At 38.1% G+C, this 21,655-nt stretch overlaps 1 protein-coding gene across 5 annotated transcripts in view; it reads left to right on the top strand.

The window, feature by feature from the left end:
- PPP2R5C (protein phosphatase 2 regulatory subunit B'gamma) overlaps window positions 1–21,655 on the top strand; it is an 86,272-nt gene that overhangs the window by 19,031 nt on the left and 45,586 nt on the right. Inside the window, exon 1 of one of the 5 annotated variants that reach the window (XM_074583972.1) lies at window positions 12,099–12,317. The exons of the other annotated variants lie outside the window; for them this stretch is intronic. Coding sequence (XP_074440073.1) covers window positions 12,224–12,317 — 94 coding nt within the window. The 5' untranslated portion in view covers window positions 12,099–12,223. Of the gene's footprint in view, window positions 1–12,098; window positions 12,318–21,655 lie in introns of those variants that run through there. 5 annotated transcript variants of the gene reach the window in all.

Here is a 21,655-nt window from a genome sequence, read left to right as displayed (position 1 = left end):
GTGCTGCTCCAGATTTTTTAAGACTTAACTGCTGTTTATAAAATCAGTGAAATTCAATCTATTTTATTAAATTTGTAAATAAGAATACTTAGCACTGCAGATCATGAATTTTATGTCCTACCTTTTAAACTGATATAATAGGTTCATGCACAAGCTGTCACATCCAGGGTGTGACATAAACAAATGACACTGAATGAAAGTAGTGATTTTTATAAAAAGTTATACATACAGCCTCATTGACTGGCATAACCTTTTGTTCAAAGACTCATCTGCAAATAAAAACACTTGTTACTTGGTCTAGAACCTACATTTTGTCCTGTTTTAAATAGTATGCTTCTGGTAGCACGTGGGACTGTCAGCTCAGGGAGACTAGAACTGAGCATTCAATTAGAGGCAGAGCAGAGCGTGAGCTGGAAATGAGAAAAATGAGCGCAGATGGGAGAGGGGGAAAGTAATCTATCTTACAGCAGCTGGGGTGAAGATTTTAGATCTCTTTCCACCTTGGCTGTGTTGCAGTTTAAACTAGTCAGCCAATGAAGGGCAGAAGAGTGCCTGCTTGGACTTGGGGTGAGGTGGGAAGTAAGTCTTAGAAACTGCGTAAGGTATGTTCTGAGAGTGTTCTAGCATCTTTGATGCAATGTACCTAGATGTGAAGAAATGGTAGAAGTATTGTTGTGCACATGCATTGTATTTGCCTTTCAGTCTGCAGTCGCTCTTTCTGCTCTTAAGTGAAACAAAAGAAAAGATCTTGAGCTGATCTCTGGTGGGTGCCTGACGCTGTGCGTGTGTCCCCAGGCTGTCAAGGGTCAAACTCCGTTATGAAACGCTGGTGCAATTGCTGATCTAGAGATGGGCAGTAATTACTAGCTTTACTAATAAAGCCATGCCCGGTCTCATGGATCATAGCAGGTGTCTGTATAGTTGCTGTGCTCTCTACACGTGCTCACTCATGACTTAATTGCCACCTGTTAGGGTTGCTGAGAATGCTGTTAGCCAGTCACCCTGTTCTTCTGATGCGTACATAGATATGTGACTTGATGTGCGTTCAGTGGGTCGAGTAAAGCTGGGAAACTTTCTTTTTGGACAGCTCTGAGTGTGTTGTTTAATGTCTGCGCCTGGACAGGAGTTGAAGCAGACTGACAGGCTGTAATTTAAAGGGCTGAGATGATTAAGGTGTGTTTGACTTCTATGAAGCGCTGGGAAGAAGGAAGTGTTCCTTCAGGTTAGCTGTGTTTAACCTGCTTCCAGCTTTCAAACTCCAGTTATTCGTAAAGGGCGGCTGTATTTCTATGGCTGCGGTACCTGGGAAACCTTTCTTCTATTTGTAGCAGACTGAGATGTGTATTTTTTCACATATGTTGGGTGTGATGTGGTGTGATGTAGTTTACATGAGATTGTATTTTAAACTCAGCATGTAGAATGGTGTTATCTTCACATACTTGAAGGTCTGTATTAGATCTGTGAAAGCTCGTAACTGGTAAGCTGTAAATGGCCTGCGGTATTGCTGGGATAACCACCTTGCTTTGGTACCTTGCTTTGGAGTTGAGGTCAGTGCATCACTTGAAACAGTGGGAAGGCAAAGGAGGAGCTGCTAAAGTGTGTTTTCATCAAGGTGTCTTATTCGGGAAATACTTTGCCTTTTAATCTGAAATAGTCTCAATTTTTGGTCCTCAGCCACGCTGCGAACTTTCTCTTGGGCGTTGCATGAAAGTGTTGATGATAGGCGTCCGGATATACCAGCCTATTTGCCCTGGTGACTGGTATTAGTGTGGTGTGACTTATATTCACTGGAGCAGCTTATGATTAGCATTGTACACCCTTGGTTTATTCAGGAAATGGAGGAGCAGGATCACTGAGATAATGCAAAAAGAAAAGGACATAAATAATGAGGTAAGAGGTTCTAAGAATAGAGATGAACATAGGAAAGAGAAGTGTCTGATGGAATTGGTTTGTGGAGCATCAAGATCCATATATTGGCAAAGCTGCAAGCGAAGCTCCTTGCAGCACAGTGCGATGCAACCTGATTTCGTTTGGGTAGAAAAGGGAGCTTGTCTGCCCACAGATAACCCAGAAGTATCTCTGGAGAAGTGCCTTCAGAACTGTGTCAAGCGTCTTGAAAAGATTGTACTGATTTTCACGAAAAAAGAAAAATCCTGTGCCAACAAACTTGCGTTATGTTAATTTCTGCTTATCCGGTTCTTCTTGTTAGTGAACCTGTGTAGTACAGGTACTTCAGTTACAGAAAGTTGATTTTTGTTTCCAGTTGTTTATTGGGAAAAAAATTACTTACTAGTTTTAAATGGTGTGCTTTGTTTTATTATGTTTTGAAAACTTCCAGAGTAATGCTTTGGTTATATCAAATGTAAGTGGCAGAGGGTGTTTCAGCCTTCAGAAACTTACCACTTTCTTCATTTTTGCTTTCTTAAGAAAATAGCTTGTGACTTAAGATATATTGAAGTTGTTTACAAATTTAGGAATGTGTTCTGTATGAGGTAAACAGCGTAAGTTTACAATATGAATATTTAATAAATATATTTTAAAAGTGCCATATCTGAGCTTGTGTGTACCTGACCACTGACACACTGAAGTAGTTTGTGTTCTTTGCAATTACCCACTTCAACTTTATGCAAGAAGCCTGAATTCATTGTTACATCATGGATATTTTTTTCATGGTTAATTAGCAAGTAGTTCCACAGTGTCTGTGACTTTTAGTTTGTTGGGTTCTGGCATTTGTTTCTGGTGATGTTGATGGGTCATCCTCACGTCATTTCTTGATTTTAGGTTACTTCCATGAACTTCTGATGCCCAAATACATTATATGCTGGAAAAAGCTATAGAGCTTGAATGTGTGATGTATATTTGCTACTCATCTAGCTGTGTTTGTTCTATTTTGAGAGGAAACGCTTGAGTGTGTCATCATCTGTTATGAATTGCATGCTTGTTGCTTTTGCACTTGACGGCTGTAATAATACATTTTTACTTCAGCTCTCATGGAGTTGATATCCAATGACCATCATACAGATAAAGTCTAAAACTTTAACTGAAAAAATTAACTGGGTTTAATGCTGAGGGGAAGGAAGGATATTTTTTCTTTTTTTTTATCCTTTTTTTTTTTTTAATGAGGTAATTGCATTTACTTCCAGATTTAGCTGCGTCCACCACCACCACCACCCCCCCATTCTCTTACATGCATATTAAGAAAACTTTACTGCACAAACATTTGTAAATTCTCTAAGCTTATTTTACTGTCTAAACCATTAGGAGATCAGACATTAAGTTTTCAGAATTTTCCCTAGAAAGTATTTTATAAACTTTTTTAGTTAAATAATAGAATTCTATTTTTCTTCTCTGATTTTACTGAGCGTATAGTTGTCCCTTGACACACAAGAGTAGCTGGCGAGTGTCAGCATCTGCAGGACTGAGGTTGCTGCTGTGATGGACTTACTGACTAATTGACCAAGATTAAAAAGGAGCAAAAAAATATAACAGCCAGCAGTGTGGCATTTTGTAATGGATTAACTAGCATCCTAAGTATTAATGTGTTTCACTTCTATTCAGGACTATTAATACAGAAAAGTAAAATGTAAGCTTATTGATTCAAAAATGTACATGTTATTAAAAATGAGAATTTATATTAATAAGAATCATTTTAGTAACACTTCCGTTACAGGTTGACAGGTTTTCTTCCCCATGGTACAGTCTTGCTTATAATGTATTTCTAAGATACACTCTTGCCCATTATATATACTTAGTTTATATGCTACAAGGGATTTTTAACAGTACAGGCAGGTGAGCATACTTGTATTTGTACACATTGTTTTACAAGGAGGTGCTGATTTTAGTAAAGTGTGTAAGTGTGCAGCATTTAGAGATAACTGTTTTATAAAGTGGTGAGCTTTTTAAGGATGTGCTCTGAATCCCTACAATAAGTAAGAGAATGTTGCAATGAGAATTCTTAAATACAATATTAAGATACCCTGACTGGGATAAAAGGTTTTATACACTGCCAAATGTAATTGTGTCACAAATCTAACTTTAAGCTGCAAATAATATTAATTAGAAGATAATGTTCTGTCAGTCCTAGAATAACAAATTTGAAAAGAAAAAAAAGAAAAAAGTGCTTCTTAATATTCTGAAGTGTTGCAAAATTTCACAATGAACATGTATTAGTCATGCATATGTAAATTTGGGCATGATTCAAAAACACGCTTTTTTGTAGCATTTCTGTATGTTTTTTAAAGCTGGACAGAATCCTTTTATAGCCTTATAGAGGACTGCTGTGATGCCAGTGTCATGGATTTGGTGTTGGGTTTTCGTTTTATTAGATAAAAGTCAACATTGTTTTATGAAATCTTAAAGATGGCAGTTGAAATTCAGCTTTTATTTTTAAATACAGTTCCTAATTTATTTACAGAATTAGTTTACCTCTTGGAGTTGGATTTTTGATCTCAAAAATGTGGATGCAATATTCTTACAAGAGTATATATTGAGGTGGGAAGAAATGAGCTATGTTTACAAGTGTGGACATACATACTAACTTTAGTGCTGAGAAGTACAGAATATGGAATACTGTGCTGTTTTCCTAATGTAGAATAACTTAATGTAATCTTAGTAAACAGATTCTGGCATTTCGTTGTTGAAGACCTTGTTGTGCATGTTGATCAGCCCTGGTTTTGACCTTCTGGTGGTGATGTCTGTTTCTGACTTAGCATGATTTCAACATTAAAAGTACTATCAGTCACATCTATTTAAAAGAAATAATAATTAAAAAAATGAACATGACAGGTCATAAGGGTGCCATTTTTCTGAGTACATTTCATGTAGAGTACATGGTTTCTTTGTTTTTTTCAAGCAGAGACTTCAGACCTATGCCAAATTCTGGGTCTGTTCTGTGCAAGAGGAGAACATCAGAGTGGTGTCTTGACTTGTCGGCCTGTGATGCAGGACTCTGATAGGGACGCAAGTGCTATTAAAGCTTTCCTAATGTTTTTAAGTCATAAGTGTCTGTCTAGAAGATAGCTCTGTTTTCATCATCTGTACAATATTAAAGACTGATGAATCAAGTTGCAGAAGAGGTGATTCCAGTTTAAGATTCTGATACTTAAAAAAATGGTTGGGCAAAATTTTCATTGATGAAACTGTTGTAACCATCAGGAAGGATGAAAAAGTGAGGATTTCTCAAGAGGTCAGAAATGGAAGGTGGTTGTGTGTTTTTCTCAACTGTAGAGTACAGATAACTAAGCAAAGCTGATATCAAGATAAATTAGCAGATAAAGTATTGTTCTCTGTAGAGAAGTTGTGCTGTAGAGAAGTTCAGACATCTGTGTCGGTATTTTTCACAAACTCATATCAGGGTAAGTTCAAACTCAGGCAGAGTGCGTTACCTGTTCATTTAAAACTACTGTCTATATATGCAATATATGCAATATTGATATATGCAATATAATAGAATTTATGGAGATCAGCAATAGCGGACTGTTTTGAGGAGCACTTTTCTTATAAGCTGTTGAGACTGGAGATTTCAATGTTTAATGTCGCTTTCATCACAGAAACCTACTTCTGCCAGTTGTAAATTAGGTGGAGAAGAAAGGTGCAGTACATCAGCCTTTCCAGTTTAATCTCGCTGCTTGTGTGTATGCATGGCAATTAAGGAATTTTGTCCACCTGCAAGGTGGTAGCAGCACTGTTTAGCAAAAAGTATTTTATGCAAAGTAAGATGGTAGGTTAAAGATGATTAATGCTACTATAAAAGATAATTTGCCCTAAGATGTAGTGCATTTAAAAGGCAAAACACTGAGGCAAAACAAATTAATTCTCATGCAGAACATTGATGAATACAGTTTTGTGAAACAGATGATGCTCTTCTCCCTTGTACACGAACTACATTGGACTAACTCGGTGTGCTAAGTGCTGTCCTTCTGGTCCTGGCTGCGTTCATGTTTTTATAGTATTTTTGGCAGCCCAATATTGTACTGAAACAAAAAGTCCATAAAGGAAAATACTGCAGAAGCTCGCTCTTTCCTACATCGGTATAGTTATGTGTCAGTGAGTGTATGTATTGTATCATGTGAAAGAACTGTGGAGACTTTCTTTGCCATGTTAATTTAGTGACTTTGTTTTTGAACTTTGATCTTTAAAACATTATCATAGTGTTGCACAAACAGACTTTCCTGTATTTAATTTTCTATTAAATGTTTAGAAGAGCTATTAAAATATGTGTGTGGTAAGCATATAAATTTCTTAAAGGAAAAACTGGCAGTTGCTTGGTGTTTATGCAGGAAAATGCGATCTATCAAATGAGTAAATATTTTAATATTTAATGATTATCAAATCATCAATATTCAAGTGTTTAGCAGTAATCCAATCTGAATTACGTTGTAACATTTTAAAGATTAAGAAACATGATAGTGAGTGAAGAACTACCAAAAAAAAGGTTACAGAGAAAAACACTTGAGTGTGTGAAATTTTTTTTCTTTAGCTAGCTTTACATGAAATCATAGGCTTGGATTAATGAGCCGTTTTTCATTTCAACTGCCCTATCAAACACCTACTCATTAGTCAGCAGCTGAAAGTGTTAGAAGCATGCTCTACATCTGTCACTGGCAGCATTTCCTACCAAACTTGTTTCCACTGAAGCTTGGATAGAATCCATAAAAATAGGATTTATTGTCTTATTTTCTAGATTCTAACCTGTGTCTTCAGAGTTTAGATCTCTCTTAAAGTATCTCTTATCATGCCCTTATTTACAAAAAGACCTTTTGGTTCCATTGCACAGGTCTTCATTATAATCAGACCTAAACATTTCCGCTGCTGCAAAACTAAACTTCTCCCTTCATAAGACCTCTACTGATCAAACACTGAATGCAATATTTGTATATGTAAATATAAGGCAGTGTTTGCTGGATAACTAGCACGCTCACAATTTTTTACTCTTTAATTTTTTACGCTTTGTTTCTTGAAAATGACATGCGTGACCTATGTAGTAAGGCCACAGACAGGAGTGAGTTTGGTGGTAAACATGTTAGATTTAATACTGGGCTTGGTTAAAATAGTGTGCCAATACTTGAAACAAGCTTCAGCAATCTGCTCTGGGAAATATGCTTTTGTACCAGGTGCTATTCTTAAAATATATTTCTTTTAAGGTAACTAATGGTTTGGGTTTTTTTTTTGTGTTGTACAACTTCCTGAATTCAGCAGATATCTACTGATTTCTCCCCCTGCTCCCCACTTAAAAAACCTTTTGAGTATACAATATTGACTGAAGGAAAACTAGGCACTGTTGAGTCTGTGTGCGCTACGGTGACCGTGCAAATATTAGGAAATCCAGATAGAGACAAATCCAGTCAGAGGCAGATGTTTGCCAATTCACTTTTAAACACTTTTTCCCGTACTTAAAGGAGTAAATATTATAAATTTCTCAACATGGAAGGTAGAATACTGTTTTCTGCCATACTTCAGTCTTAGGAATTCTTTAAAGAAGCCAAATGACAGTCTATACCCAGTTCATTTATCCAGGTAAGGATTTTTTTCTTATCTGTGTATTTCTTTTGATAGCTGGGTATTAACATGGTGTTTACTGACTCTGTTTCCTTGAAAAATTTCCTCTTGACTGTTGTTTGGAATTGAGTCAGCCCCTTGTAGGAGAAGCCGAGTATCCTTCCTGTTGTGGCAGTTTCTTCTCCAGAATGTGTAACATCCAGTGCCTTTTCTCCCCTAAAACAAAGTTGTTGTCCTTGAGTAACTCATTGTTCAGGGTTGTGAAGAGACCCATATTTTCTATAGCCCGACATCATTTGTGCAAATGGTTAAGTTTTGCTTAGGCTATAATTGGAGGGAAAAAAGTGAATTACGTTGGTCCTACCAGTAAAAGCGAGTCATGTTTATACCCATTCCTTTTTTGGGTGGCTGTCTGGTGAACCAGATAATGGAATCAAGGTGGCTTAAACTCACCCTTTTCCTTCTCATTTTAACTCTGCTCAGTTTGCTAATCTGGTTCAGCCACGCAACTGCACCAGCCCTTGTGCAGCAATTTCAGACGGTTGGCTCAGAAGAGGTGGGATTGCAGCAGTAGCTCATCTAGACTTAGCTTAGTTTAGGCTGCCGTGGAGCACAGTCTAAGTTAACAGAAGACCAACCTGACAATGAAGTTAAGTGGCTTTCTCTTGGATTTCTCTTGGATTAATGGACTAAGCTAACTCAGCTGTGGGTCTGATGACCACTGAAGCATATGAGAGCAAAATAAAGCAGAGGGGAATGCAGGAAGGGGGCTGAAGCAGTCTGCAACTAGGCTGGTTTAGGTCGCTGAGGAATAGCAGCTTCAGAAGTTGTGGAATTATGCCTTCAGTTACCTTAAAGTTCAGACTAAATAGCCCACTCCTCCCCCAATCCAAAAATGAAGTCCCTTCCTATAGTTTGAGAGGTAAGCAACTTTGTTCAAGGTGTCTTCATGTAAATAGAAGTTCATCCAATTTAAATTATCTTACATGTTGTTGATCCTGTCACTATCAGTTAGAACAGCAGCTAGTTCAGAATGGAAATAAAGGCAATCTTTGGGCGGGTGAATTAGTTGGGGGGGGACGGGTAGGGTTGTTTGTTTAAGTCACAACCCAAATGGAGTATTTGTTTTGAAAGAAATACTACATAGCCTCCCATTGTAAAGAGTGCCGGATCCTAAATGTAACACATTTAATTACATCCTGAGAATTTTACGGGATTTTCCTTCATTCCCATCATCAGGAAGTTAGAAGTGACGAGCAGGGTTCAGAGGAAACCTGTAATAGCTACAGTTGTTCTGTACTGTCAATATGGTTTTTTCACTCGTTTAATACTAAAAATGGGTAGCTGAAGTTAATACAGTTTTTGATTCTCTTGCAGCAGAAGGGTATTCATTAATTCATTCAAGTAACCTCTTCCTTCTCCCATTGATATTTATTAGCTCTGTTCCACTTGCCCTAATATTCTTTCCCTTCCCATTAGTAAGTCAGTTCCTAACTTGATATTCTTTGCAATTTGTTTCCCAAATGAAGTTGCTCAAAATAATTCAACATAAGTAAATATTTTCCATCGGTGGCAAGTCAAATGTTTTCGGGCTGAAACAAGGGAGGTATGCAAACCTCTTGAGCAGAATGTATCTCTCAATCTGTATGACTGGTGAGAAGATACCAGATTTTGTTAACAAGCAAAAGGTCTTACAAAGATTTAAGTTCTTCAGCTCCACTAGTGTCCTGTAAGAAGCACACCAGAAATACACTGAATTGTGACTGTTTGAAGCAGTTTCATGGTAGTTACTAAGTACTGGCCTCAGATGTAACACAGTCCTGCGAAGAGGAAGACGTGAACAGGAGATGCACATCTTGCAAGAGAAAACTTACTTGAATGTGATGTAGTGTTCTGCCAATACTACTGCTAGCGCTGCAAATGTCATGTTTACTCTCTTTAGTGAAGAACAATGTAGGGTTGTCAACTCATAATCCCTTACCTAAAATTTGCTAATGAACCTCCAACTATTCAAGCTGTGCTTATATATAAAATAGGAAATGGCACTGTAACTAAAATAACATTCCCTTTTAGCTCTGTTGTGTTCCAGTACTGTAGTTAAGTTGTGTGCCATTATACCAGCAGTCTTCATTTTAGTCTGTGCAGGGAGTTTCTAAGAGAAAGAAGCAGCAGTTGACCATTAAAGCAAAGACACAAGTAGGGAGGAGGAGAGATCGAGCAGCTCCTTCTTAAAGATGTCGTTACCAGATAAACTGGAATTTTAAACCTAATTTTTGCTGCTTCATGCTGTGGCTTATCACTGTAGAACAGTCTAATTGTATTTTAGATGGGGAAAAGAAACAGAATTGGCTTACAAAATTCGGCATATGAAAACACTGCAAAAAATTATGAGTTGTTCTTCAGTTTTCTTTTCTCCATCATCCATCAAGATCTTGTAGAAAACTTTCTTTGAGGTCGGTCTTGTTTTTTGTTTTTAAATCTAGTTTTGTTAAAGGCATATCTCTATGGTAGCTTTTTGTTTTATAAGACTAAAACTGCACATCTAAGGTATACCCAAGGGATATACGGATATAAAACCTGACATTCTCGAGAATACACCTCCCCTGTTTTTGCCTAGACTGGAGAGACAAATTATTTGAATCTCTGTAGTCTTAGGGAAGAGGTTTTAAAAGGCATCAGAAGTTCACGTAGTCCATTTTGATGTTCTTCTCTAAAGTAAGATCAACTACATTTATATCACTCATTATGTTTGGCCATTTTTGAAATTATTAGATTAATTTTTAAATAATAAATTTGCAGTCTCTTATTTTGTTTCACTATGCTTATTGCAAGAGGATTACATTTAATGTCTAACCTAATCTTCCTTGATGTATGAGGAATTTACTGTCTGTAGTGAATGTAAAAAAAAAAAAAAAAATTCCCTCCATCTCCGTAATTACTTTTTAAAATACATGGATATTCTCAGTTTAGCCCTTTCTATCAAAAAAGACCCCAAACACAAACATCCCAACCAACCAACCCAACCCACACCAAACAGAGCAGTTTTATTTATTTTTTAACTAAGTAATATTTTCTAGATTGGTCATCTCTGGGTTTTCTCGTCAGGTTTACATCCTTCTTCAGGTGTGACATCCAAGAGGTACTACTTCACATCAGGCCTTGTCAGCAGTCAGTAAATCCAATTGACTTCTTCACGTGTCTTATGGGTAATATCCTTCTGTTATATCCCAGTTAGTCTTTTCCCTTGATCCAATTCAATAATATTCAGTACAGCTCTAACTCACCTTTGACAGTGTATCATTGAAGTGTGATATATTTTTTCTAACTTGGTATGCATATGCCCTATAATTTGTTTTTCTTCCAAATTTCCATCAGCAAACTACCTAATTGAAAAGTCTCTTTCTCTTCTTTTGATGTACTCCTTTTTTTTTGAGCAGATGTAAGTTAGGACAGTGTTGTAGATCAAGTAATTTAAATGTTTAAAGGTGACATTCTGATGCAAATAGTATTTGGGGAGAAGCACAGATTTGGAGATGGTACAAGTGTAATACTGTCTTTTTCTTTGAACATCACTCCCAGAGGTACAGTACCTAGGAGACAAAATGGTCCTTCAGATAGCTCATTGTAAAAATAAATGTGCAAGCCTCACATGATGAAGAAAATTGCTCACAGTTTTGTTCCAGCATAATTTGGTTCCTTAAGTAATTTGACTCAAAAGTTAAGAAATTGTTAATCTGTGCTTTTTTTCTGTTTCTGGGATTATGCAGCAAAACTGTTTCCATATGCCTATGTATTGATTCTTAGTGCTGCGATTGTTTAGGTTTTAATAATAATTTTAAAAAATTACTTATAGTTACTGAATGTTCTAGAAAGGAAAACCTGACATTTGCAATATCCAGGTTTACCAATGTTAAGTTAAACATAAGATAGGTCCATTTCTAGATTGAAAGAAACATTCAGGTGAGTGTGAATAGTTAAGCCTTTCATCTCCTGAATGTCAGATGCATATATTTTTTATTCATAACATACATATTAGCAACCAGTCATAAAAGACTTCATGGGAATGCTTATGAGGTTTTGTATTTATAAATCAATAATAATAATTATTCGAGGACCTGTGTCTTACTGTGAGCTACCTTTTAATATGGCTCTTGAAAGCTGAAGTTGTTGATGTTGCCTTTAATGCTGTGGTTTTCCACGGTTAAGTTGGACTTCTGTTTGGTAGTTGCTGGCAACCTCAGTGAAGGGAAGATGAAGCTTTTGGCATTTTCAGGGAAGAAAAAAAAATAAAAAAAAAAACCGCACACGCTCTTTCCAGCAGGTGCGTTCTGAATATGAGCTGTGGGGGAAATAATTAAAAAAACCAAACCAACCAAACAAAAAACCATAACAAAAAAAAAAACCCAACCCAAAGCAAAGGCCAAAGACCTGTCCCCCCCCTCAGGCCGGGGCTCTGCGGGGGTCGGGGTGTGGGTGCGGGCGCAGTGACACCCGCGCTGGCGGGGCGCAGTGACAGCCCCGCAGCCGCCGCCGCTCATTTGCGGCCTCCTCCGTGTCATTTTTAAGTTGCTGCCGTTAGCCAATGGGGCTCCTCCCGCCCGCTGACATCACTAACTAGCCAGTTCCCTCCAGCTGCAGAGCGCTTCAGTTTCTGTCTTTTTTTAAACTAAAATGGAGGCTGGTTTCTTGCCTTAAGGAATACATTGCCTTGCCTGCCGGAGCCTAGATGTTGACATGTAACAGAGCTGGCAGCAGGATGGTGGTTGACGCAGCCAATTCCAATGGGCCGTTCCAGCCCGTGGCCCTTTTGCATATTAGAGGTGAGTTATTGTGCGCGTTGGGAGGGAATCGCGACCCTCCGGTGAGCTAATAAATGGCTATTGTGGTGCTGGGGTACGGGGAGCAGGAAGTCCTTTGTAGCCCTATCCCTTCCCCCTTTGCTCCCGCCGCGGTAAAACCGGGAGCGGATCGAAACCCCTGCTCTATTCAATGCATTTTGGGAAGATTTAAGAATGGGTAGAGGCGTTGCATACATAGTTAAAAGCAGGTTTTGCTGCTTTCTGCCGTAACTCTCCCATCCCCCTTTCAAGCTGTGCTGATGTCAAAGGATGTGAAGTCACTACCCCAGAAAGGTACTGAGTGGGGGGAGGGAAGAGCCAAGTTATCGCTATACAGTTTCTATAGAATAAGGGCAAACGTTTGCACTGCTTCAAAGCCTTTTTTTGTGTGAATCGTTCAGATCGAGCGCCTTTAAAACCCACTGCAGCTTGTAAAAGGATTGGGAGTGTTGTTGGGGAGGAAGCGGGGGGGGAAGAGATGTGACATTTATTATGAAAATATCCTTTATGTATTCAGAAAGCATTTCCTAGAAGAGATGCGGTTCGTCTTTAACAAGCAAGCTCTTGTGTGCCTATCGCTTTGTGCGGTTCTGAATGTTAAATTTCTTCACAGAATATGTTTGTTTGGGTTTATAGAATTAGTGCATTGCAAATCTACATTTTTATATAATTCAGTGGGAAAATACATGTTGGTACGGCACTTTTGCATAATACGGAGTGTGTATCTCTTGTTCTGTATTTTTGCAGTTAGTAAAATTTTGCATTGCTGTGGGGGTTTTTGTGTATTTTTTTTAGATGGCTGTTAACCAACCAAAGCGCTTTTTTTTTTTTTTTTTTTCAAATGTCTGTCTTAAGGTGGTTTTGGTTTAGAACTTTTTATGGAAACAGAACATGTATTAGCTGGGATCAGCACACCTTCAACAATGGCATTTATATGCAAGAAACACAGCTGATACCATTCTTAAATACATTTTGCTTATCAGCTTTCACTAGCGTAGGCTAGATGGTAGTACTGAAAAGAGCATTTTTTTCATTATTCCATATGCTGAAAAAATTTTGCTTTGAAAGTTTAAAAAACCCCCAGCTGTTCAGAAGCCTGCTCCTTTAAGCAGTAGCACTGGGTTTCATGCATTAAGAAATCACAATTTCTCTTTACCATTTAAGAGAGCCGTATCCTCTTCTGTCTGAAGTGGGACTGTGTGTATTCTAGAAGACTCTTAATTTTGATCTGGGGGGGGGAAATGTGATAATATTCCCTTGAGTGAGAATAGGGATGGTGCTTGTTGTCAAGGGAATATAAATGCAACTGCCTGACCTGTAGGCAGGCCTTTGCTTTTCACTCTGCGCAAATCACCTTAATTCTCTGGTAGATGCTGCCTTTTGGAAGGGGAGAAGCACCATCTTTTAAAGGTGCAAGTCAGGCAAACAAACCAAGGTTGGAATGATGAAATGTTATAATGATGTACCATAATCCTTTGTCTCAGTACGATAAGATTCTTGTCAATTTATTATCCCTGTTGCTCCAATCAAATACGTAATTTGTGGAAACAATCTATTTTAAGAAACTTCTGAAATTTACTTTCCTAAGACCTATATTTTTGGTGCACTGAAGAACACAGTAGTAAAGTAGAGGTTAAGGGGGTTTGTTTGTTGTTGTTGGGTTTTTTGTTGTTGTCATTTTTTGGGTTTTGTTTTTTTTTAAATGGAGAGTGGACTTTCTCTGGTAAGCAATTAAGGAATAACTGGGAGATTGCTTTGCATTTTTCAGGTGGTAGGAAATAAGATGGGTGTCTGGTATTACAGCCCAGAGGAATTTCTTGACAGTGGGAAATATATATATTTCCATATATACATGTGTACAGAAGTTGCTTTGTTTGTTTGTGTGTACCTCATCTCTCCAGCTGCTCTGATGTTACCAGTACTGATTTGCCTCCAAAATGAAGCCTGACAGAAGAATACATACAAAATTAATAGCAGTAAAAATTAACTGGTAACTCTGAAGCCTAATGACACATATTTACCATTTGTCTTTTACAGTTTTCCTTCTACATCATCTGCAGGATTATATTTGTAGTAGAAGTATTCCTCTTCACAGCTATAAGAGCTAAAACTTCAGTGTCAAAGGCGGGGGGGGCACAGGGCCTTCAGTTGTTTCTGGTAGATCTAGTTTGTTGTAATAAAGAAGATACTGCCTTATCACCAATTTCGTGTGATCTTTAAACTAAAATTTTGGGATTATGTATTTTATTTTGCTCTTATATTGCAGCTACCATATTTGGCCTTAACGTTATTTTTTTTTAAAAAACTTGTGAAGCCTTGTGGGCTATGCTATTGGGACTTTTTTGAAAATAAAAATTGCAGTCTTGCTTTTACAGTTAATTCTAAAGCACTTTCTGTCCCTGGATCATATGGAGTATGTAATGTTTCCAGAATAAAAAGGAAATCTTCTGATCCAGCATGGGATGGGAGCTTGCCCCGCTTTCTCCTGCCCCTCCTGGACTGCACACAGCTTTGTCTGGGCTACTTACAGCTTTGCCAAAACAACACAGTTGGAAAAAATAGATGCAGGTGTTTTTTAAAATTTGTTACAAGTCTTGTCAATGGGAAATAAGGGTGTTAGAATTTTATTGACTGCTGTTGCTGTCACTGGTACCTGCACCATCACCATCAATGAGGAGCAGTAGGTACTTGTAGGATAGGAGGTGTCAGGGCTTCACATACCGTGTCCTCCAGCAGTTCATTTGGCTGCTGTTGCTCAAGGTCATCTTGGATATGGTGCAGCTGTGTAATCTTGAGTCAGACTGCTGTGGAAAGAGCTGTGAGAAGTCTTATCAGGGTTCCCCTTTCACGCAGGAGTTGTCTTTAAGCTCAGGCCCTTGGCCTTAGTTGTTGCCCCATCTAGGTTGCAGCTGTGTGGTTGTCCAGCCATGCACCTTGCTGATCTGGTTCCTGATGTGTTGGCTACCTGGCTTGGTGTGCCTCTTCACTGTGGGCTTGTTCAGCAACCACTGGAAGGTTGGATGACCCTGATCACTGTCAGTACACCTGCTCTCCTTTCTTCATTCAGGTACTGTGAGACTATGCCCTTTGTCACAACCATAGACTGTTGGCAGTTGTTCAAGACCAATGTGTAGAAATCAGGTCTGCAGAAGATGACTTTTGACCCGTTGTTGGAAAATACCAAGCACCACAGGAGTCTAATCCACATTGAACTCATGTGGCGTGGAGCCATTACTGTATGTTATTTGCTTGTGCTGAAAGTGCTCAGCGAGAGTGTTTGGCTGGCTGGGGTAGTGAGCCCTTGGTCATTCCACCCGCAACAGGCTTTCCAGGAGATCCAAGTTCTACTAATGCTGCATTGATCTTTCTGGAGTACAAAGATAGTGCATATCATGGTGAACTGAAAACTTAGCTGGTACTGAAACGATCCCAAAACTTCCAAGAAAATTAAAATTTCAATTTTAGCAGCCATTATGGCAATGGAATAACTACTGTGGTTTGTGATCCTGCATAGAGACTTGAGCTTGTAGATGGCTGTGAAACAAATGGTGTAGCCAGAGCAACTGGTTGTAGGATATTTGTGTGGAGACCTCCTTTAGGATCTTCATGCATAGACAGGTCACTAACTATGAAGATACCATTAGGGCAGCACAGAGAAGAGGGTTATTGTGTATTGTGAATTTAAGATTTTTGCAACAAGGAGAGAAGCAGAGCTGCATGGTGTTTTCAAGATGCGTCTTTCTCCTTATGGAGCCCTTCTGGCGGCTAAACCCCTAGGGTGATGGAAGTGCACTCAAGGCCCTGACAGGAGGATACACATAAATGAGATGAGGCCTGAGGGAAGGAATCACGACCTTTTGATTTCCATCTCAGCACTTCAAGCAAAGAAAGCATCTGTAAAAGCAGCATGGATTAGGACAAACAGTAAACATTTGTCACTAGACTTCAGAGTTACCAGTTCATGTTTACTGTTGTGAGTTGTCTTGCTGAAAACTGTAGCTGTAGTACAGAGTGCAGTTGCAGGTAGAAAGTAATTGTAATTCATTCTGTAGGCAGATTATAAATGTTTATTCATTCCAGGGGTGGGGTGGGGAAGCAAACATTTTTCATTGGGAATACAGTTCAATGCTGTTAAGAGCAAATCCCTTAATACTGTTCCATCAGTAACACAGAAATAGCCCAAATGCCAACGTTTTTATGAACTCAAGACACGATATTTGCTCTGATCTGCAATGGTAGTATTACCTGAATAAAGAAGTTACTTTAGTGGCTTAGTTGCTGACTGGCAGGGATTAGTAATGTCTGCTCATGCTTTTCAAAAACGATTTTCAAGGTGTTTTGCAAGACGTACTGAAAGTTGTGTGGGAAGAAGAGTGAGAACACCCGGATACTGTGCTAACTCAAAACTGGTGCTTCCTGTAGGCCATAACCTGTTTCTCATTGTCCATCCTTCTCCTCTGCCTTCCAGAGCAGCAATTTTTTTTTTTTTGACAGATTCAACTTTGTCATTATTTAAGTTACTTCATATTTTTTGAAAGGTGCTTTGACTTTTTTTTTCAAAGAAATTGTAAGTGATGTTAACTTTGTCCATTCTTTCTCTGTGCTCCTTGTATGCGTTAATCTTGAGTAAGGGATCATGGAAGGTAGTTCCTATTCCATCTTCACATAGTGCTTTTCTACAGAGCTAAAAATGTCAGTGGTAATGTTTTTGTGATGTAAATATCTGAGTATTTAGATAGAAATCTGCATTCTTGTCAAAGGGTGATGGAAGATCATTGTTCTGTTGGGTGAGGTTACTAACAGCATCAAGCACCCATCGGTGGTGTTTTCCCTGAGCTTGGGCCACCTTTGATCCCGAGCTGAAAGGTTACCTGATCACCATGAGCTACTGCCAGGCTCTTAAAGCAACCAAGTGCTATCTAGCTATTGTAAGGTGCATTTCCACTTAGTTTATATTTTCATACTTGGCTATGAAAGGTTAAGTCCCTTTTGACAATGTGTAAACATAGGAAGCAACTTTGAAGTGAGCTGCATATTGCATTTAAGCCTGAAGTATGGAATTTATTTCTTAAAGGAGAAAAGCTTGCCCCTTTGATTTTTAGAAAGAACCCAGCACACATTTCTTTTCTTGAAAAATAATTGACCCGAAGATACTTTTGTCTAACCGTACTTGCTAAAAATCTTGAAGGCTCTTGCTTTGCAGGAATTGTTTCTGAGCTAAAAAAGAACCTAAAAATTATCCATTTTGTAATTAAATGGGAAGCAGAGGCCAGAGCTCACACTTTGGAAGTAATACAGAGCAAATTCAGCATGCAGAACAGTAGCCATTAATCTCATGATGTACAAAAGGAGGCTGAAAGAACTGAGTTTGTTTGGGCTGAGGAAGGGGAGATCTTGTCTTCAACTGACTGATGGGAGGGTAAAGAGGACAGAGCCAGGTTCTTCTCAGAGGTCCACAGTGATTGAGTGAGAGAAGTAACTGATATGAATTGCAACACAGGAGAAGGTGATTAAACACTGGAACAAGATTCCAAAAGGGGCTGTGAAATCTCTGTGCTTGGAGATACTTAAAACTTGACTGGACAATGCCGTGAGCAGCCGGGTTTATCTAGCTCACTGTGCTCTGAGTGGGGGATTAGACTAGCAGAAATGAGACGTTCCCTTCTGGTGAAAATTATTCTATGATTCTGTCATTCTGTCTTGGATGTAGAACCAAAAAATGACTGGCCTTACTGTCACTTAAAAAAAAATACATTAAAATTTATATTTAATTTAAATAAATTAAATATAAAATATAATTAAATAAATTAAATATAAATTTTAATGTATTTTTTTTTTTAATTAAAGAGCAGTATTCTTATTGTAAACTTTTTTTTTCTTTTCCTCTTGCTAGGTCAGATTTTTTAATATGCTTGGTGCCAGCCATGCCTATTAGTAGTACTTTTATCTCCATGTTAACTCTCAATTTTTGGTGTTACAGTGTTTTAAATGGTTCTTATGTTTTTGCAAACAGTGCGCACTGCACTTAAAGATGGGTGACTGGAACTGCATGCAGTATTAAAAATACTAGCACACTAAAACATTGTTCTATTCATTTCGTAATACTCTGTTAGGAGCTCAGCAGTATTAAAAAAAAATTGTGGCAGGTATGTGTTTTTTACAGAACATCCATAACTCTAAAAGTATCTTCTGAATAAGCTAGAACTCAAATGTATACAGTCAGCTATTTCACCTACATTTCTTTGCACTTATCAGCTTTTGGAAAGATCTAATAGACTGAATTCATTTGCTCAGTGTTGTGAGATTTTTCTGTAGCTCTTTTTTAACAAGCTTTAAACTGACATTGAATACAGCATTAATAAACTGTGTGACCTCGCTATTCATCTTCCATGGTCTTTATGAAAATGTTGAACAGGGTAATTTATACCAAAGATGCTTACAACATACTTCTAGTAATCTTCTTGCATTACTAAAACATTATGTTAAAAGTCTAAAAATCCGGGGATAATTGTCATTTACCAACTTCCTAGTACTTTCCAAGAACTTGATAAAGTTCAAGCATCATTTCCATTATATGTCCTCAGTTTGCCTTTTTTGGGGTATTAATGTTTTATTATAGTCTGAAACTAGCCTATGCTGATTATGAAAGGATACCTAAAAATCTCAGAAAGTCACCTTTTCTACTGTGGGGTTTTTGCTGTTAGTGTATACTGCAGTGGAAAATTAGTCTGTTTTATTTCTTCTCTCTTTTCTGTGTAATGATAATCTTCACCTTCACACAGATCTTGCATTTTGCACATGAATAGGTATTTTTAAGGATGATGAATTTAACTGTCCTGAGCATGTATGTTTATTTAAATACTAATTTCCTTTAATCCTTCAACACATTTAAATTTAGTAAACATTTCAGGTACAGTGACTCTGTTGTGAGAAGTGAGTAAAATTATCTTGGGAAGAAAGGTATGTAGAGTAGACATCTTAATTTTTTTCTTCAGAGTTGTTTGCATCACATTGATGGATCGTGCTAATTCATTTTCAGTGAATTTAAATTTTAAAAAAATTGCAGCCACTTGTAAAATGGCAGGTTTGTTTTTACTTTTGTGGCAATGCTCCTGTGCAAAAGACCTTCAAAACCTTTTTTCAGTGCTGCTAATCCAATAAATGGCATTTCCCATGGCCAGCACACCTCTTCTGTCCTGCTTGTGGGTTATAGTTGTTGGTTTTGGATGAAATGGATAAACCTCAGCTTAGATTTAAAGGTGATAAAAATGCTTGTTCTTCCCTTTTCTCTGATACGAGCCAATTATAATTGGATAATCTGAAGGCTGAGAAGCAGCGGCATGTTTGGGTTGATACCTGCGCATTCCTGCGAGGCCACCCAGGCTCCGTTGGTACTCAGCCTGACTTCTGGAGCTTGTACTCATCCATCTTGACAAAAGTTTCCTAGATCCTCATAGCAAGTTCTCGGGCACCGCTGCTCTTTAATGTTGTTTAACCAGTTGTATGCTGAATTGTTAGCTTTGAAATCCATCCACTGTTGCTTTGTAAAAGTGTTGTCTCAAAAAGGAGAAACAAGACCAGCTGGCTCAAGAACAAGCCTCAGTTCTATTCTTAATGAAGCTAGGCCTCTTGTATCTATAGGGTTGTGAAATGTTGACTTAAGAGTTTCATCAATTAGCATTAGATAATGTGAATCGACAAATGACCTATATTGGTACAAATTACTGTGTTACTTTATTGCCTCGTGTACGGTTTTGCTAGATTTTTTTCAAAGGACATCCAGACATAGCCACAGCACTTAGTCAGACATAGACTGATGGGGTTCTGCTGGTATATACTGAAGCAACTTGTGGGGAGTGTTTTTAATACTTGACCAAGAGCAGATTTAAAGGAGGTTGCTTAGTTATCACTCCTGCTCTGTTTAACGTGGTGACATGCTTATTAACTCTTCGCTTACTATGCATCGCTTTGTATCAGAGGATATATTTTACCTTGTTACTGCTTTTACTTTGTGTGCTCTGTCATTTTGTCACTTCTCTTACTTTGTTGAATTCTTACTTCACTTTGGGTTGTTTTTACCCTTATATAGATTCTTTGCGCATATGAAGAGTGTATGTATAAGTTTTGCTTCTGGAAACAATAAGGCTGTTAAGTGTCCACACTGCACTTAAAATCTCTAAGGGTATGATGGTAAAACCTCTCTGGAGGGGACTTTTTGTTGAGCTGAAAATTCCGTGAAATTATAGGAAGGTAGGTAGTTGGAATTTTTGAGTTGTGTTTACTGACTCATGGTGTAATTTGCGTGCCCTTTCAAGGAAGCAAAATTATACTGGCATAAATGCATATTTTCCTCAATTTCTATCCATACATCAAAAATCTTTTGTTTTGTGATTGTTGCTGTGAAATGCATTTTAATATTAAAATTCAATGTCGTCTGTTTCTGAGGAAAATTTTTATTCCCATTTCTGTTCAAAGTTTTTAATAATTAATTTCAACTTCTGTAGAGTCAGATAAATCTCTCCATGTGCTGTCGAATAGTGTTAGCTACTGAAACTGCATTGTGAATCAAGCAGATTAAGTGAGCACCGGCAATATTTAATAGACACAGGAATATTTAAATCATATGCAGACAAGATTCTTTGCTATCAGGGTGGTGAGACACTGGCCCAGGTCCCCAGAGGGGCTGTGGCTGCCCCACCCCTGTAGGTGTTCAAGGCCAGGCTGAATGGGGCTTTGAGCAACCTGATCTAGTGGGAGGTGTCCCTGCCAATGGCAGGGGGGTGGAACTAGATGATCTTTAAGGTCCCTTCCAACCCAAACCATTCTGTGATTCTGTAAGATGTGCTTCTGGTGGTGCCTTTTATGTTCTAGCCTTTACGCCCAAGATAAACACCTTATACTAGTGAAAGTACAGTCTTGACAGCGTAACAGAGCCTCTGCTTAACTTCTGCCTGTGTGCTTGTGTCTCAAATGGCAAAACTGAGTTAAATGATGTTCTGAGTGGATGATGTTTTAAAGCCACATCTGCACCATCAATCCCACTTAATACACATACAAATCATGCAATACCATTACTGCTATAATTTGCCAATTAAGTTTTCTTTTTCAAGCTAAAATTAGGGGCGGGGTCTGACTAAGTTACACAAAGAAAAAGTTATATATGAAACACAAAAGATGTAAAAACAAAATAAATTATTCACTTGGGACTTTTCTAGTTGTAGCAGTCTACTAAATTGAAATACTTTTTCATTCTGAGCAGTTTTGTGGAATGTTTTTGATTTGCTTTTTTGAGTTAAGGGTACGAGCTGTGTACCTTCACA

Source organism: Larus michahellis, chromosome 4 (assembly GCF_964199755.1).
Source record: "Larus michahellis chromosome 4, bLarMic1.1, whole genome shotgun sequence".
NCBI classification, from domain to species: Eukaryota; Metazoa; Chordata; class Aves; order Charadriiformes; family Laridae; genus Larus; species Larus michahellis.
Note: the sequence above shows the minus strand (reverse complement) of the source record. Positions and strands in the feature narration are given on the sequence as shown.